General features: G+C 45.9%; 6 protein-coding genes across 6 annotated transcripts; all 6 read left to right on the forward strand.

The window, feature by feature from the left end:
• Window positions 1-439: 439 nt before the first annotated feature.
• Window positions 440-1,875, forward strand: EURHEDRAFT_381138 (M20 family metallopeptidase; the record flags this gene model as incomplete). Its single annotated transcript, XM_040779376.1, has 5 exons — window positions 440-514; window positions 583-965; window positions 1,018-1,407; window positions 1,464-1,591; window positions 1,646-1,875. The coding sequence occupies 5 exons, from the start codon at window positions 440-442 to the stop codon at window positions 1,873-1,875; spliced, it is 1,206 nt and encodes a 401-aa protein (XP_040634962.1).
• Window positions 1,876-2,268: 393 nt separating this feature from the next.
• On the forward strand, window positions 2,269-3,162 carry EURHEDRAFT_416526 (uncharacterized protein). Its single transcript, XM_040782979.1, has one exon. The coding sequence runs from the start codon at window positions 2,409-2,411 to the stop codon at window positions 2,763-2,765; it is 357 nt and encodes a 118-aa protein (XP_040634963.1). The 5' UTR covers window positions 2,269-2,408; the 3' UTR covers window positions 2,766-3,162.
• Window positions 3,163-3,522: 360 nt separating this feature from the next.
• gliC (cytochrome P450 monooxygenase gliC) lies at window positions 3,523-5,176 on the forward strand (the record flags this gene model as incomplete). Its single annotated transcript, XM_040779377.1, has 3 exons — window positions 3,523-3,627; window positions 3,683-3,870; window positions 3,934-5,176. 3 exons carry the CDS (start codon window positions 3,523-3,525, stop codon window positions 5,174-5,176), a joined length of 1,536 nt encoding a protein of 511 aa, XP_040634964.1.
• Window positions 5,177-5,954: 778 nt separating this feature from the next.
• On the forward strand, window positions 5,955-8,160 carry EURHEDRAFT_465100 (Di-copper centre-containing protein; the record flags this gene model as incomplete). The annotated part of the gene is made up of 7 exons (XM_040785000.1): window positions 5,955-6,136; window positions 6,302-6,311; window positions 6,410-6,784; window positions 6,822-7,124; window positions 7,158-7,264; window positions 7,313-7,642; window positions 7,707-8,160. The coding sequence occupies 7 exons, from the start codon at window positions 5,955-5,957 to the stop codon at window positions 8,158-8,160; spliced, it is 1,761 nt and encodes a 586-aa protein (XP_040634965.1).
• An 842-nt stretch (window positions 8,161-9,002) lies between these two features.
• EURHEDRAFT_406123 (uncharacterized protein) lies at window positions 9,003-10,770 on the forward strand (the record flags this gene model as incomplete). The annotated part of the gene is made up of 3 exons (XM_040780442.1): window positions 9,003-9,934; window positions 9,985-10,124; window positions 10,181-10,770. 3 exons carry the CDS (start codon window positions 9,003-9,005, stop codon window positions 10,768-10,770), a joined length of 1,662 nt encoding a protein of 553 aa, XP_040634966.1.
• A 4,825-nt stretch (window positions 10,771-15,595) lies between these two features.
• EURHEDRAFT_416528 (putative MFS transporter) lies at window positions 15,596-17,628 on the forward strand. The gene is made up of 6 exons (XM_040782980.1): window positions 15,596-15,774; window positions 15,840-15,865; window positions 15,920-16,205; window positions 16,260-16,674; window positions 16,722-17,189; window positions 17,244-17,628. The coding sequence occupies exons 1-6, from the start codon at window positions 15,606-15,608 to the stop codon at window positions 17,401-17,403; spliced, it is 1,524 nt and encodes a 507-aa protein (XP_040634967.1). The 5' UTR covers window positions 15,596-15,605; the 3' UTR covers window positions 17,404-17,628.
• Window positions 17,629-18,046: the final 418 nt, after the last annotated feature.

Consider the following 18,046-nt stretch of genomic DNA (forward strand, 5'->3'; position numbering starts at 1 on the left):
AACTTGTATTCCCTGGTATAGGTGATTGGACATTGGTTGTCGCAAAAAACGTGTATATGCACAAGGCGCCCGGACAGAACAAACCGCCCAGCTAGCAAGCTATTGGAGGTCTTGGAGAAAAGCCTAGTACGAGAATGGATACCACACTAATCCGTAATATTATCTGAGGAACATTCTTTGGCAATCTCCGCACGCTGATCTCTAATATGCACGCAAGGGATTCAGCTTGTCCCGTAATCCTTCCCAGGATGCATTCCGAGAAATTGTCTTGCCAGGTATTTGGCGGACTTAGCCTTTGAGCGTATATGATGATTTATACTGGGAATATATTCTTTTCCTTAAGGGTTGAAGACTGCGCATTATCTCATTTCTGCTGCACGGTATTGAATTTTTCACTTCTGATACAGTCATCCTGACTGTGCCACTTTTTCAGCGAAGCATGGAGGAATTGGGAGCATCTATAGATGCTATACTGAAGACTATAAATGACTCCCTCCGAGGACTTAACCGAGACGTAAGATATATATACTGATTTATTGCCATCATAATTGAGTCCATGAAAACTCGCTGACGTCTGTTTAGATCTGGTCTAATCCCGAAACTGCCTATCAAGAATTCAAAGCCCACGATGTCATATGTGACTATCTGGAGGAGCAGGGATGCAAAGTTACCCGCCATGCCTACGGACTTGCCACTTCCTTCGAAGCAATCAGTGGTTCTGGGGGCCGTCTAATCAATTTCAATGCGGAATATGATGCATTACCCGGAATCGGTCACGCCTGTGGTCACAATCTGATCACAACGAGTAGCGTCGCGGCTTTTCTGGCATTGTCAGCCATTCTGAAGAAGGATAATATTCCTGGTCGAATACAGCTTCTGGGGACACCAGCGGAGGAGAAAGGAGGAGGAAAGATCCAACTTATTGATGCCGGCGCTTATAATGGAGTTGATGTCTCTCTGATGGCGTATGTGTCTATGTTCTTCGATATCTATACCAGGTAAACTGACGAAGCGTAGCCATGCATGCCCTCGAAAGCTCTTTCCGGGTGTTGTGAGTGACGGTTGCGGTGGTGTGTCAATGAACGCCAGTAAACAAATTCACTGCAATTTTATCGGCAAGAGTGCGCACGCTGGAGCGACACCTTGGGAGGGTCTAAATGCCTTGGATGCCCTGGTCATGTCCTACAATAACGTCTCCATGCTGCGGCAACAAATCCAGCCTGACGAACGTATCCACTGCGCGTTTTTAGATACTCCTAAGGTGGCTAATATAATCCCATCAAACACCAAGGCATACTGGCAGGTGCGAGGTCCGACGTTGAAGGGCCTTAATCAGCTAATTGCAAGGGTGCGCAACGGAATTGCAGCCGGAGCTCTGGCCGCAGGATGCGAAGTGGAAATTGACGAGTATGCCCTCGATGTCTCACCTCAATCAAGAACTTCGAGCTCATGATTCTCAATAGGAAGGAACTCTACGCCGACATAAAGATAATTGACATTCTCTGCGAACGCTACCAGACACACATGGTAAAGCACGGGAGGACCATCATTAAGCGCCATGAAAATGTTCTGTCGGGCTCAACTGATGCCGGTAGGTGTATCCATTTACGTGAAATACCATAATGTCATAAGCTAAGTAAGATAGGCAACGTGAGTTATGTTCTCCCGACGCTGCACGCCATGTTTGCAATTCCCGGTCCGGATGGGTCACACCCGCATCATCCGTCATTTGCGGCTGTGGCAGGCACCGATCAGGCTCATAAAGAGGCAATTGCAGTGGGAAAGTCCTTGGCCTTAGTTGGATGGGAAATGATCACAGATAATCAGTTGTTTGAGCAGGCAAGGAAGCAATGGGAGGTGTGCATCCAGGAATGAATTAATTATTGCGGTCAAGACTAGCAGACACAATTACATTCCCCACCAGAACCAAAAGCATAGAGCCTCTGAAACAGGAAATGAATAAAGTACAGATTGAGGTGAACTCCCAATGGCAGCCCGATCCTAGTCATACATCTCACATTCCGTAAAAGAACTGGAGCAAGGAGAACTCGAGAACCAACATGTTTCTAGTGGCTAGCTCATGGAAATAATATTGAGAATATGGTAGCAAATATACGTGGGTTGTATAGTGTCATCATGTCATGCTGGTTTAGCTAATTCGTTTCATTCTGCATTTGTTTTCTGGTATGAAGGCAAGGACACATCAATATGCATTGTTATGCTTGTACAACATGCCACAATATATAAGGAACCTTCTGTCTTTTATTTCACGCTTTTATTTTTATTTCTTAGCACACTAGTCGTATCTCATCTCATACTACCGGTGGACACAATTTTTAATTTGGTCCCTACAGCCTAATCGCTATAATCCCATTCTATTATCCACACCCACCTTCCCTCCGGCGGATATGCATTTTTTGAAGATTGCCCTCCTCCTTCCATTAGCAATCGTGGCGGCCCAAACAACGACAGACGAGCAAACGGCCGATGAAGGCGGTGCCTGTGTTGTTAGTGTCTCCCACGGTGAAGATATTACCTACTGTGGGGTGAAAACATTCAATGATCACCAATGCGCCGACCTCCAATCACAGCTTCATGACGAGCCGCAACGATTTCCCATCTATAGCTGCCAGCTTGGTGCTGTCACTGAAAAGTCCGAAGAGGAAATAGAGGACATCTGCAACAGCAATAATGGAACGATTGTACCCAGCGAGGATAGGGCCGAATATGTGAAGACAGGCGAATGTGGCTCTCCTTACGCGTGATCTGTAACACCCAGAACGCTCTGTTGTCCACGAGAGCGAGAAACTGAGAGAATATGAACGGGGTTGGGCCGATTTGCTGGATCTGACCGGTTGATAACCTGGGTTTCGCCGTCTGTTGCAAATGTTAGAATAAACCAGCTAGATAAGAATTTTATTTTTCGAGAAATGCGTGGCCTGAGTAATAAAATAATGCACCGTAGCTACCTTTGCTACCTTTTGATCTGGTATTGCAGAAATGAATCGAATGCCTTGAGTATGAGATTGAGCACCGACGTTGCTGTGAAATTTGGACTAATGACGGAACGGCCCGAGAAGGAGAATGCGTGGCCTGAACGTTCGTCGTATGTATTGAATCTTGAGGTTCCTTCTTCCTACGCATTCCTTGCGGGACGCGCATTCTCAACCACGACTACATGGCTTCCTCATTCTTCCTTCCTTCCAAGCTAGTACTTAATATTTCACATCGATGACCCAAAAAAAAAGAAAAAAAGTATGGTTGAGCTGAAAATGTTGACGCGGTTTCATTGGGCTTTGAGAATCCTGCGTCGGATGCGGAACGCCAGGGACTCAGCTCAAGCCACACCTCTTGCGTTAGCCTGTGGTAGGAATGTATAGCTAAGCCCAGTAGTAACTCTAGACACTGCTCATTATTATTAGAACCAGCCCGTGCATTTATCGTTTTTTTTGAGATCGATTCCTGCTTCCGGATTCGGACCATTTGGACTCAAAGCAACCAGCCCGCTAGACAGCTCAGATCATGTTCCTTCTTCTCTTTATCCCCGTCTTCTTGGTTGGGGTGTTCTTGCAGCGTGCGGTCAAAGTAGGAACTGTACCTAACTATATATTGTCATGGATCCTAGACGTACGTCCATTCACTCCCATCCATACACGGGTCCTGCTAAGTCATTCTACCTCAGATTTACCTCCGCTGGCGCCATCCAGTTAAATCACAGGACGGCCATAGTTCAATCCCTGGGTGCCCGTACGTCTTCCCCAATGGACAAGGTAATGTGGCCAAGTTTTATCATGGAGAGGTTATGTCGGTGAAATGGCGCTCCAGATACGGGCCCATCTATCGCATCTGGAATGGCACGAGCCCCGAGATGTGAGTGAAACCTAAAAGTTACACAGGACACTGAATTATTCATTCTAACCTCCCAATTACCAGCATCGTCGGCTGTCCCGAAGAGATCAAGACCATTTTCCATGACTCTGGTGACCATCTCAAGGCTGTGGATATGAATTCCGGATGGGTTACAGGCGAGTTGATGGGCAAATGCCTAGGTTTGGCAAACCAAGGTGACTGGTCGCGAATCCGGGTCGCTTTTGCGGAGCCTTTCCATCAGAAGACGGCACCAGCATATATCAGTCTGATGCAGGATCGGGTACAAAGGCAGATGGAGACAATCGAGCTGGCGAAGCTCAAGAACACCAGCACCATGATTCTAGACCCAGCAGAGGAGCTCTTGTATCTCCCGTTCTATGTTCTAGGTGACATCTTGTATGGCGGGATGGATGAGGCGATGGAGCAGCAGCTGAGGGACATCGCAGCGTGCCGTGACGAACTCTGGAAGGGTGCCATGACTGGTGGTCTGGCTCGCTTTTCGATTGGGCGTTTCATCCCCGGTAGCAAAATGCGCCGAGGTGTAGACATTTTCCACCAGCAGTGGAAAGAATTCAACGATAAGGCTCTCACGCGAGCCAAGTCTATCAACATGGCCGATGCTCCCATTGTGTCTATGTACAGTGCCCTGGAGCGCGGCCAGCTGACAGAGGCGGAGCTCTTACACACCCTCGACGAAATCATGTTCGTCAATTTGGACGTCACAGTGGGCAACTTCTCGTGGAACCCAGTATTCCTTGCGGCCAACCCGGATATCCAGCAAGAAATCCGGGATGAGATCCGTCAAGCGCGCTCGGGCCACTTCGACTCTTGGAAGGCTTATATTTCTAGCAATTCCTCCCTTCTAATGGCCTCAATTCTCGAATCTGCTCGTCTCAAGCCGATGGCCTCCTTCGCTGTTCCGCAGTCGCTCCCGACCAACCGTACGGTGGGAGGCTTCGTCATCCCCGCTCATACCGAAGTTGTGGTTGACACATGCGCACTCAACATCGAAGATGCCAGCTGGGGCCCAGATAGGCATGAGTATTGTCCCAAAAGGTTTTTGGGGAAAAGTCCCATGGGCTGGCGGTACCGATTCTGGCGTTTTGGATTCGGTCCTCGTCAGTGCCTAGGTAGACATGTAGTGGATATTCTTTTGAAGACACTTTTGTCCTATATTGTCGAGAATTACCAGCTGACGCCTGCTTGGTCTGAAGGGAATGAGGGGCATGAGACTTGGCAGAAGAGACCCGATATATGGATGAATCTGGCTCAGCAGCCTATCATTTGGAAGAAGCTAAACGCATAGAGTGACTATTTTGGTTGGATTTCGCTCTAATTCACGTGCACTTTAGTCTGTTAGTAGCTACTTTACTTGATCTATTTAGTATTCAGCAGTTCTGAGATATTGTTTTTGCGCAGATTGAACCACAGTTAACTGCAAAGTGTAACTGTCTTTTGGTACTGTAAGAGATATTGACTTCACTGAAGTCATTATGAATACAACTAGTCTCCGCCTTATAGTTACAGTTTTATTCCAGTAAGGTAGTGACGGTGCTCTCAAGAACATAATGGGATAGCCTGTTTTATTGAATGCAACCCCTGCTCAGTCTTTTACTGGACTCCATGAAATCATCTATTCACTCTTAACTAGCAGAGTGCCATGGATTCAGAAGTGGAAAATAGGCCTGCTCACGGGTCCGTTAGATGTCTTCTAGGTTACACGATGCAACATTGCCCTCCCGAAAGCAGGATAACCCTATTAGGAGAGCCACTCTCCGTCGAACTAGCTAGAAAAGAGTGAAACGACAAAGTTTACTTGACGGCTGGCCAAGTGTGCACGTCATGTTTTCCCGTCACAGGAGACGTGGTTACAATAACTCTGGCATCTGGTCAAGTCTTTTTGCAGTCTTCGGATTGAATGCATGCTGCTGTAACCTTTATCGTACTAGGGATGATGGCAGCGTTTCAATGGTGGCGGAGCTGTAGGCAAAATAAATATGGCCGCAATGTCCGCTGAAGAAGCAGCAAGTCAAGATTTGGTTTCTCAAAACTACTCTGGACATTTGGCAACTAGCTTATTCACAATGCCAAAGACATACCCAATTATCGGTGCTGCTCTTCCAGTGAGACCGGAACTGTCTGGCTGGTCCATCTCCCATGACCAGGAACATCAGCGACAGGTGTCCCTCTTCCTCCATGCCCTGGACAAAATGCAGAAGAAAGATCCATTGGAAGATCAGCTCTCGTACTTTCGAATTTCAGGTACGTGGTTTGACAGCCAATCTATAATAACATTGCTAATGACCGTAGGCATTCACGGCTCGCCTGGTCAAGTATGGGATAATGCTAAGCCACCGGGAAACGCGATGAAAGGTACAGATGCTAAGGGATACTGCTACCACAATAGCTACTTGTTTCCCGTGTGGCATAGGCCCTACATGGTTCTCTATGAGGTACGAGATACTGTTTTCCTTGCCCTTCCTGGCTGTTTTGTCCTTTCATTTGAATGGAGCTCCTTCGGCTGACCATTTCCGCTCAGCAATGTCTGTACAATATTATGATCAACGAACTCCTGCCCAAGATCAAGGATGTAACCCAGCGCGCGAGCTGGAGGGAGGCGGCAGACAGATGGCGTCTCCCATTCTGGGACTGGGCGCTCCCACAGGAAGACACTCAAAAACTCGGGCTTCCTAATATTCTATCCCAAGATAAATTTGACATTTTGGAGCTAGGTGGAAGCACAAAGTTTTCCATTACCAATCCGATGTTCAAATATACCCACCGTATGCACATTGATGGCAAGTTGACCCCAGTTCCAATGGGTGACGAGAGAATGGGAGACCTCAAAGTTACTTATACTGTGACTGATAAGGTTGACAAAGAGACCGAGCTTAATGTGAGTATCTCGACTCGTGTGGCGGAATAGGATGCTGACGGCTCATGTATTATAGTTTGGCAAGACACAAGGCACGAGCCGCTATGCTAACCCGCTAACTCAAGAATGGGTCGATGGGAACCAGAGGCTCGACCTTGTCAACAACGCTCTGCAGAACCCCAATTGGAGATGGATGGACAGCGATGAACTAACAAGTGGCTCACTAGCCTCTAATGTCCATCGTCTGCTTAGCGATAACTACTTCAAGTCTTACAAACCATTTTCATCCACTTGTTGTCCTCCAGGTGAAGATCATAACCCCAATGACCATTTATCATTGGAGATGATCCACAACAACATTCATGTAAGACCACCTAGGGTACGCGGGAAGACACGACTAATATACATATAGCAATTTGTGGGTGGCGGAGGTAAGGATGAAAAGGGTGTCCCAACAAACGGCTCTATGTCAAATGTACCTGTGTCCTCGTTTGATCCCGTATTTTGGATGCATCATAAGTGTGTTGATCCCTAGCTCGCGAGCTTACGGAAACTGACAGTCAATAGCAACATCGACCGAATCTTTGCAATCTGGCAATTTTTGAATCCGGAAGCCTGGTTGACGCCGGATGATAACTGCAAGCCGACTGAAGAATTGCAACCTTTTCATATGGACGAGAAAGGCACAGTTTTCACTGCCAATGACGTGCGACGCTGGGAAAAATTTGGCTACACGTACCCCGAGTTGGTCACGGGCATGACGAAAGAAAAGCTCCAGCAGTTAATCAACGACAAATACGCTCGGCCTAGCGTTCAGGAACTGATGGAATCCAGAGATGGTAAAGGGATTACAGACACTCACTTCCAGGACTATGTAATCAACGTCCAGTATGATCGGTATGGATTGCCACTCACACTGCCTACGCCCAGAGTGGCCCAGTTTAAAACTGACATACTATAGCTACGCTTTGCAGGGCCAGCCGTATACCATATTCTTTGTGCTCCAAGTCGATGAGGATCATGTCTATTATGTCGGCCAAATTAGTACCTTCAGTGCTCAGCTTAGCGGGGATTGCGGAAACTGCGAAAGCCAGAAGAAGCATGGTGTGCTCTCGAAAGGTCAAGTTCCCCTAACCCCACAGCTGGTCAGGTTGGTGCGGAAATACAGCACCTTCCTGAAGGACGCATCTGGCATCACGGGTGTGAATGTGGGTTTAAACCCGGAATTCATGAATGTCTTCCTTCAGAAGACTTTGTATTGGCATGTCCTGACGGTAAGGAGATCCATCAACCTTTTCTATGAAGTGTATGTCCCAGTGCTAATCACTTTGATAGAATTTTGGGAACGAGGTTCCACTATCAGAGGTTCCGAACTTGGAGGTGTCAATACATACCGGGAGGGCTGCGTTCGATGATGTCAAAGGTCCTGTCTACGGTGTGAACTAATTTGATAGAGCACCTCACACATAAACCACTTGGGAGACTACGAAGATTGTGTGGACGCTAAATTGAAAAGAATGTTGAATTATCATAATGGTATGCTTATGTTGACATTTATTAACCACGACGAGTTTTGTAACAGTAGATCAGAGAATCCCGGAAATTCCCGCTGTCATGGATTGACTCTTCTGATTCTGCGTGCTTTAGCTTTCAAATTTTCTATAAGGAATTTACACACTATTGGGGGATTCTCCACGGGGAAGTCCGAGAAGAGGCCGCTTTCAACAATGTCAGTTTTGGTGTTTTCCTCATATGATTGGGACATGTTACTCAAGATAGTCCCTATGCTGGCTCCCATGTTACACAAGATACCACCAGAATTCGTTTGTTGGACTTCTGTCAGGTAGGTATGTTGGGTGCAAAAGGATGCTTACGTAGACAATAGAAGCAGAGCTATACCTTGCATGCTGTTGCAAGTCAGGATATTTCGGAAGCATTTCCCTGGAGGCTGCTTATGATTTTGCTCAGGCATGTTGCACAATTAACAGCAATGGACCAAATGTACAAGGCAAAGTGCCAGCAATGCAAAGGCTTGCTGAGCTGAACGATTCATGATCAGCAATGATGTACCAAAAAAAAAAAAAAATAACAACAAGAATACTAACAATACAAATCAAATATGGCGATCAACGATATTACTGGTAATTATAGAAGTATGATGCACAGTAAATGCTATATATATTGCAAAGAGATATTTCAAGTTTTCAACTTCGTATAGGCCATTTGTCGTCGATTTTGTCAAAATAAACCTCTAAAAATGTCTTACCCCGTTCTTCCAATTGGTGCCACGTGCGCTGTTTACATCCGAAAGCAATACCCGGGGCTCCTGAAGGATATTGTCCGCGACTGCACCGACATTATCAACGCCATTCGCTGCTTCGGTACTCTCGTGTCCGAGTATGAACTGGCCGAAGACGGCTTCAAGAAATTCGATGCCCATGGTGGTGACACTGCCTGTCATGTCCGCGCCTCTATGCTCCTAGAGATCTATCAACATTACCGCCAACAAGCCAAAGTATCCGGAAAGGGCTTCTTGGAGGATGTCGAGGTAAATGCCATCCTCGCGCAACTCCACACTGTCCGGCGAAATGCGCAAGATATCTGCGCCAAACTCACAAAGGAGAAACGCCAGCCACAAGAGTTTGGCTTAGAGGCTAAACGCGATAATATGATCCACGTGGTGGAAGTTTTAGGGTGGCAGATCGACCCAGAAGTGGCTTCTCCGACTTCATCCTCTCCAGGCTCTTCGGATATCTCGACCTCTCCTACTTCGGACTCTTCAGCTCCATCCACAGCAGCCTCCGCTTCTTCTCCCGTGTCCATGGCTTATAGTTCATTTATACCTTCTTCAATCTCGTCCTTAGCTGCCCTCTCCACAACGGAATGGGATGTTGGAGATCCCAAACTGTGTATTCTGTTTCTCGCAGCATCATCAATCCTTTCAGATTACAAGGAGTTTGCTCGTATGGGCTCGCGAATTACTGTTCGATTTCTTCCTGATCAGGCCATGGAATATGGAAACCGGCTCATTGCACCGTATTGGGACCGCACCAACTCGAACTACGCCGACTTCCGCATCAACAGGGTTAAAGATCGACACTGCCATCTACAGAAATGGATGTCCCGCATTTCTTGCTCGTGGATTCATAGCTGGGCTAAAAGGCTGTCATTATCGCCACCTGCACAGCGGTGAGACTATCTGATACCAGTAAAATAAGATGACTTGCTAATTCACACAGAATGTTGATTGATGCGACTCGCCAGTCGCCCAGAGACGTCAGCGTCGTGGCAGCTTTTCCCGCTTTCCTTGTCTGCCGCCGAGCTTGGACCTTGCAGGGCTGGCCCTTACTTCTTATCAATCGAAACTTTTGTTCCCAAGGTGCGTTATCTTTCTCAGGTGCTGCAAGAGTGACTACTCACTTATTTCGGAAACAGGCTACCACATCAGCGCCTACATAGCCTTACCCATGGTTAGTCCACCAAAACAACAGGGTAAAGGTCAAGAACCTTCACTGTTCGAGGAAAGCATGTGGCCCCTACAGCCTGTTTCGCTCGAGGATCTTACCACCAACCCAAACTACAAAGGGCGACCATACATCACCATTTTCGGAAATAGCATGGACAGTAGCCATCTCGACTATTTATCGACTGCTTACCGAGAAGATGGACATCACAAATATCTCCCTCATCACGAGAACAGCTCCTGTCCAGAGCACCAACAACACACCCAGAAATTTATAGCCACTGACCATGACGAACTTTCGAAATCCCTTCTTGCTGACCACTGCCAACACCCGTTTCCCACCCCACCGAGACAGAGAGAGCTCGATGGCAAAATGGATGCAGTTTGGTGTGAGGTTGAGGCTCAACGGGTGTGCTATGCTGCCAAGGTCAATGAGCTGGGAGGGGGACCGGAGAATATCAATGTGTTCTGCTGGGAGCATGTTTTTGCAGAGACGCCGGAACGAGTGGCACTGGAGGTTCAGCGCAAGGTGCTGGCTGGGGATCTCAATCTGTTCTTTTGATTTTGGTGACGTTGTGTTGAGACATTGATGGTAATTTGTTGTCTGCTTTTATCGATACTGTTTATTTATAATGGAATCAATCGAAATTGCTTTCGATTATTTACTGGTGCTGAAGGCCCTTATTTACTGGGGCTCATAATACGATTACATATGCATATAAAAATATACATCATTTTGTAAAATAACACACCACCTTCAATCCTAGTTAATCTGGAAGTAAAGTAGGGCATCACTATTTGGGTATTCAAAATTCACTAACTCCTGGATGTTGTATGTTTTTGATTTTGGGGGTTCGTGAAATGGATATGATCAACGGACGAAGCAAGCGTTTTTCCTACGCAGTCGAGTTAGGAATAAACTAACATTATTTTGAAGGTTAGTAGTAAAGCCACTGATAAATAGTCGAAAATTATTGTCTATTGTAATCTTTATCAACCGCGCTCTAGGATTTGTGAGTTGTATTCGCCAGTAAGAGGGAAATATTTGATTTCGCCGCTCCAGCCATTGCAAGACCCACGTTTCTGTTGATGATGCCCACAGGGAGTCCAAATTCATAACCCTTGGAAACATGGGCGGCTTGACCACACCGGGGACGGGATTGTTGACTACAATGGGCCAGCAGTGGACCGTAGATGATTTAATTTGTCCAGTTAAGTTATGGAGACCTAAGCCCCATTCTCGGCCTATATTCAGTGCCTCGGCCGTGGCGAAGTTGTTAATAGCTCGGGCCCAAAGACAAGTGTTGCTTTGGGGTTCATAGCGGAAGAAGTGTATTGAATTGTGAAACAGCCACTCGAAGAGCAGGTTTGAGACTTCCGAGCTGGTCAAAATCTAGGATTATTACCCGTCGCTAACTAAAATAATTAGGTCCGCTGTTTGATATAAAGTAGATGATAAGCGAACGGCGCACTTGGTGCCTCACGATCGCGTCTCATCTTCAACTCGTGATTTCTCAACAACAACAAATGAAATCCGCTTCCAAATAAAGTAGACTCTTGTTGGCTATTTAGTCTATTAAAGAACGCGACGTGACTAGTGTTCGAGAAGCTGCTTGGATATAGAACATGTTACAGACAACCTTATGCGCCAGAATGAATGATAGAAGTGCTCAACAGGATCTTCAGCCAAATTCAACTAAATTAACAAAACTGGAAGAGGAGGCTATGGTCAAACATGTTTTAGATCTGGACTTGCGATGGTTTTCGCCTAGATTGGCTGATGTTGAAGATATCACGAATCTTCTACTCGCGGATCACAATGCAGGACATGTTGGGAAGTGCTGGGCATTGAACTATGTCAAGTGACAACCAGAGCTCAAGACACACCTAAATCTCCCATATGGCTACCAAAGAGCTCTATGCGAGTATCCTGAGAGAATCCAGGCATGGTTCAATCTTGTATGGAATATGCAAGCCAAGTATGGCATTCAAGATGCTGATGTCTATAACTTTGACAAGACTGGATTTATGATGGGTGTTATATTGCCTTCAATGGTAGTTACGCGCGCTGATCAATGTGAACAAATAAAAAGAGTCCAGCCTGGTAATCAGGAATGGGCTACAGTTATCCAGGGAGTTAATGCAGATGGGTGGTGCACCCTACCATTTATCATACTTCAAGGAGCTTACCATCTGGCGAACTGGTACTCAGAAAGCAACCGCCCGCCAGAATGGGTAATTGGAACCACCCATAATGGATGGACCGACAATGAGACTGGCCTTGAGTGGATTCAGCATTTTGATAGATACACAGCTTCCCGTGTGAAGGGTGCATGTCGGATGTTATTGTTTGACAGCCATGAGAGCTACCATTTGGCTTAGTTCAACCAATTTTGCAAGGACAGGAACATCATCTCCATCTGTGTGACGACTCATATATGACGGTTCATATATGACGGCTCATATATGACGGCTCAACACTGCAGCAATGAATGATACATCGCAAATGCTGCTACTCAACCATGTCGGCAACAACCTCTATAAAACCCCTTCATTACCAAGATAGACTTCCTCTTCTCTTTTCTTCTCCAGATTCGATATTCTCGTCGATGGCTACAATAGTCTAGATAGGAATTCAGTTCGTTATTATCTACTATTCCGAGCCCGTGACAATCTGTATGCTACTTCACTGATCTCACCTTCTTCAGCCATTTGATGTTAGACGCTTTAGTCCACTCAAGCAGGCATACCGTCACCAGATAGAAGGACTCATCAAGTCACACATTAATCATGTTACCAAACTTCATTTTTTCATTGTGTTTCGCGAGGCATTCTACATCTATAACCAAAGAAAATGCCAAGGCATAATTCAGAGGTTCTGGCTTAGTACCTCTGGACCCTAAAGCTGTTCTGTCGAAGCTAGACATTAGGTTAGGGACACCAAAATCATGTGACTTGCCTCCAACTTCTGCCAACCATTGGGTTTCTCAAACACCACACAACTCAACTGAGGCAGTTTCGCAGTCTACATCCATCAAGGCTTGTATCTTCAGGCATTAGAGCAGCTCTCTAGCACCAATATATACTGCTGTTGACCAACTTGCAAGAGGGAAACAAGCATTAGCCCATACAATTACCTTTTTGAACGCCCGAGTCCATTCACTAGAGAAGGCAAATCAGGAACTCAAAAAGCGCCGACAGGCAAAAAAAACAAAAACCATCTGCAACATGAAGGGGACTTTCTGTAGGAGATGGACAGGGTTTGATTAACCAGAAGGATATTGATGCGCAACTGGAGCATGGAATACGCGAGGAAGGTAGTCGGAAAATACAGACTGAGCCAACTCAGCAACACTGTAGCAGGTGCGGAAGGACTGGGCATAACTCTAGATCTTGCAAATAGTATGAAAAAAGGGTTTATATATATATCCATGGATAAAATCAATTGATTAATGTGATTTAGTGGTGTAATTGATGCTTGAATATGAGGATCCGAAGAAAGTGCGCCGTTCGCTTATCAACTACGTTAGGCCTAAGCGTTTGACAAATTTACATATGCCTCAATGTTCAAGAAGTATTGTTAGAGGTGTAATAAACAGTATTTCTCCAGCTCATCTACGACCTATTTCATATCCTCCGCTAGTCTCCTAGTATTTCGCTAATGCGATATGCATACGACTTGGCTGACATCTCTTCATCAGGTACTAACACTGAACTTGAGGATGAAAGAAACCACAACCCATGTGAAGAATGAAGACGCATAAGTGTTGCTCTCAAAAAAGTGCTCCCAATATACTCCGTAACCTCCTGGAGAGTAAAGTACAAGACAAACGTTGCATAGCTCAAACACTGCGGCAATGGCATCCGATGCAAATGCTCCAGTAGACTATCTTCCCGATTGAACAATTTCTTGCAGCGCGGGTCCGGACACTCGTATGACCTTCAGAAAATATGCTTTATCACGACGTGTCGCTTCAATTCAATTCTTCGAGAGAAACACACAGGAATACGTGTAGCCCTTCCATTCACATTTCACGGGACCATTGTTAGTTGCATTTCTGTTGAGAAGTAAGAATCTATACAAGTTAAGATTGGGATGGAGGAAGGATATACCTTCTGTGTTCGTTAGGACCAGCAGTCCGTCCCCGAGAATTACCGCTTGATCCAGCCATTGGCGTGTGAGAGACCTGAAAAGATGAGCTAATATTGACATAATGTGTAACTGAGGGAGGTTATCACTCAGCCCTGATGTATATCTGTTCCCCTCTCAGGCCTACATAGAGTCGCTCATCAAACCCCACTTTTGAAACGGTATTCCAATTTTCTGACTATTATCAAAATATAGAATTTGCAGTGGGATGCTCACAGTAAATATTGAACACATCCACCTCAAAGAGGGAGGGTCCCTAAAAAATCTTCGTCAGATAATGGAAAAAACCTACGGATCTTGCAAAATTTAAGGTTTTGCACCTTTCTTACTGGAACTTAGTTCTGAAAGCACGCAGGAGTTGCTAGTATGAAGCAAAATTAAGAAGTACCGAATGGGAGCCGCGTGGTGGAAATACGTCAAGCGGAAGATAAAGGAGAGAGGTGCTGAGCAGCCAGCCGCCGAAGTTTACATCGATGGGATTCTTTGTCCTCACAAGACCGTTCAGATGGAAATACGTCGACAAGCCTTTGAAAAGTATATTGAAAAAAGCTTCTGATAGTTGGCCCTAATGCCGAACTAGGTTCTGACAGGGAAAAAGGCTTGTCTTGCAGCAGGCAGGACTCGCCACTGGAATACGCGAAAGAACCACTTCTCGACAGAAACCGCTTGAAAAGAATTCTGCCTAAGTCAATTAAATAGTGAGTACTATTCAGTTTGGCCAAGGTCTATATAACAGCATCTACGGACCCAGGGTGCCAGGTTGAAGAGCAGAAAGTAAATAGTCCCACTACTCGCTGTACGAGCGGACGAGTCATCAAATAATCATTATTTGCGGAAGTAACTAACGTATCATGCTTTTCGTACCCTAGCTCAATTAGCTAAGTCTTTGAATCACTAATCAAATTGGTTGTTTGAAGCTGAACATCAAATCCCATCAACGGCTTGAAAGGACGTGGTTATAGGGCATCACTTCAGGAACTGCTATTCAGGAATCTTCAGAGCATATATAATATCTTATGCAACGGGCCTCCCAGCTTAATAATGTGAGAATAATTTTAATGTCAAATTCATACCAGGTATACGATTTTCCGTGAGATAATAGCAAAGCCAACTTTTTTTTCAAAAGACTTTGATTCAAGCGCCGATCATCTGCCAGAATTCTGCCTTCCGTAAAAGGCGGTGAGCCACACGTCTGGTATATTGGCGCAAAATTTAACATCATACGGAATGCTGTGGATGTTGAAAAAATGATTCAGGTGCACGACATTGCAAGTGCTAACAACCGTGCAAATGACAGCTATGATAAAGATGCAGCGTTGGCTTTGGTCAGCGATGTGGCGCAGGAGATTGATCCTCTCGTAGAAAAAAGAGTGCTGCGAAAAATTGATATGTTTTTCATGCCTGCTATGTTGATAGGTGAGCTACACTCCGGACCAAGAGGCAGAAGATCTCAGTCAGAAGCCTTGGCTGACAAAGTGTAGGTTATGGCATGGTATACTACGACAAGGTACGATAGAAGTATGATTTCTTTCTGAGGACAATACATTGATCTACTTGCCAGGCCATTTTAGGTAGTAGCTCACTCTTCGGTATGACAACCGACTTGGAGTTGCAAGTTGTCGACCATTCAACTTCTCCTCCATCGATTGACACTTCACGACTCAGCTGGGCAACGTCAATTTTCTACTTTGGAATGCTGGCTGGGCTCTATCCAATGACTTTCGTATTCCAGAGGTTCAGCACTCGTTATGTCTTGGGGCCTGTAGTCCTTCTCTGGGCCATTATCTGTGCAGCCACGGCTGGCGTGGCATCATGGCGCGGATTGTTTGTGCAGCGTTTCTTTCTTGGTATGCCTCACATGGACCCAGGAGTGTATAGTAACCCTATCTAACCAAAACCAGGATTCATCGAAAGTGTTATCCCAACTGGGTTCATGACCATTGTTAGTGGCTACTATACACAGGAAGAACAGGCTCTCCGGCAGGCATGGTGGTTCTCCGGCACCGGCTGGTTCACGATCATTGGTGGAGCACTTAACTACGGCTTCGGACAAATTACCCCGGGCTCCTTGACAAGATGGCAGTATATTTACATTCTTGCGGGTGCTTTGACATTTCTGTTTGGCCTTTGGTGTTTTACGATGCCTAACTCCCCAGTCTCCGCTTGGTTCTTGACTCCGGAAGAACGAATGGTGGCAGTGGAGCGACTGCGGAAAGGCCAAACCGGTGTCCGATGTCAAACGATTAAGCTCGACCAAATCAAAGAATCGCTGCTGGACTTCAAAATCTACCTGGTAGCCATCATGATGGCGGCGGGGTGAGCCTCCCTTTCCAGATCTTATTTGCAGACGCTTACAAGCATAGGTATACCATTAACGGTGCCATCTCTGGCTTTGGCCCGTTGATTGTTTCTACCTTTGGCTACAACACACTTGATTCCATTCTATTCCAGTTTCCTGTCGGAGGCATTTGTGTCATTTTCATTCCGCTATGTGGATACATCCCCACCCGCGTCCCCAATACTCGGATCCCGATGCTGATTGCTTGTTGCCTACCTGTAATAGCCGGCTGTGCGATGATTTGGAAGTCGCAGTGGGGATATCAACCAACTACGCCGGTTGCAGGCTATGCGCTTACTGGCTTCTTTGGTCCGGTGGTTAGCCTTATCATTACCATTGGTGCCAGCAATGTCGCCGGTGCAACCAAGAAAACTATCATGGCAGCTACAGTCTTCGTGGCATATTCGGTGGGAAACATTATCGGGCCGCAGTTGGTCAACAGTAGGACCAAAGATCAGCATTATCCAGAGCTGTGGAAGGGCTTGATTATCTGGTAGGTCTGCATATTCAATGTTAAATGGGATATACAATTTGACAAATTCAATAGCTATTGTATCACCATTGCCGCTGCCACCGTGCTTTATGTGGTGCTGTGGCAAGAAAACCGAGCTCGGGATACGTTGGACCTGGACAATGCGCAGCGAGACAAAATAGCTTTCGACGACCTAACTGACAAGCAGAACCCCTTTTTTCGATACGCATTATAATATGCATTAGCACAGTCATCTGCGCCCAACTAAAGCTCGTCTGGCAGTTAACCTTAAAGCAGCAATAAAGACAGGGCAAAAATAACTATTGACCAGGCGAAATATGTGGCTTAAGTACGGCTGAGCGGACTGGAAGTCCTATTTCCCACACCCTATGGTCTTATGTACTTACTCCTACTCTAAAATATGTATATATTGAAAATATCAAAAGAATTTCCGTTGGCTTTCACTTTAGTTTCTGATCTATGATTCGTCTCTCTTTGCAGAATTGATGTCGTTCTACGGGCATCCGGGAATTAAGGCATCGCAGCACACTCTACGCACTAACACCACGAACATGTCGTCGAGGCTTGTGTTAGTGAACCGGAATAACTATTCCAGCCTGGTATTGGGAAATCGGCGATGAAATAAGTGGAGACGATTGACTATGCAGTAGAGTAAATGCGGGGCCCATGCCGAAATATAATGTGCCGAATCACCTGAGCCACAAAACATGATGTTATGATTAGGGTTGGCTGTATTTCTGCGCAATGGATTAGGTCGCGAAACTCGGCATATATATAGGTTCTCACTATATCAAATTAAGGCTACTTGATTCAACATGGCATTAGATAAACGTAAACCACGTTAAAAATCACTCCCC

The sequence above is a fragment of the Aspergillus ruber genome, assembly GCF_000600275.1.
Source record: "Aspergillus ruber CBS 135680 unplaced genomic scaffold scaffold00036, whole genome shotgun sequence".
Lineage (NCBI taxonomy): Eukaryota > Fungi > Ascomycota > Eurotiomycetes > Eurotiales > Aspergillaceae > Aspergillus > Aspergillus ruber.

What these genes read in the sequence shown, in the direction of transcription:
- EURHEDRAFT_416526 (XM_040782979.1), top strand. Translation starts at nt 2,409, where the DNA reads ATGCATTTTTTGAAGATTGCCCTCCTCCTTCCATTAGCAATCGTGGCG.
- EURHEDRAFT_416528 (XM_040782980.1), top strand. Translation starts at nt 15,606, where the DNA reads ATGATTCAGGTGCACGACATTGCAAGTGCTAACAACCGTGCAAATGAC. An exon ending in GCCATCATGATGGCGGCGGG is followed by an intron (nt 16,675 to 16,721) that starts GTGAGCCTCCCT and finishes TTACAAGCATAG; the next exon opens with GTATACCATTAACGGTGCCA. An exon ending in TGGAAGGGCTTGATTATCTG is followed by an intron (nt 17,190 to 17,243) that starts GTAGGTCTGCAT and finishes CAAATTCAATAG; the next exon opens with CTATTGTATCACCATTGCCG.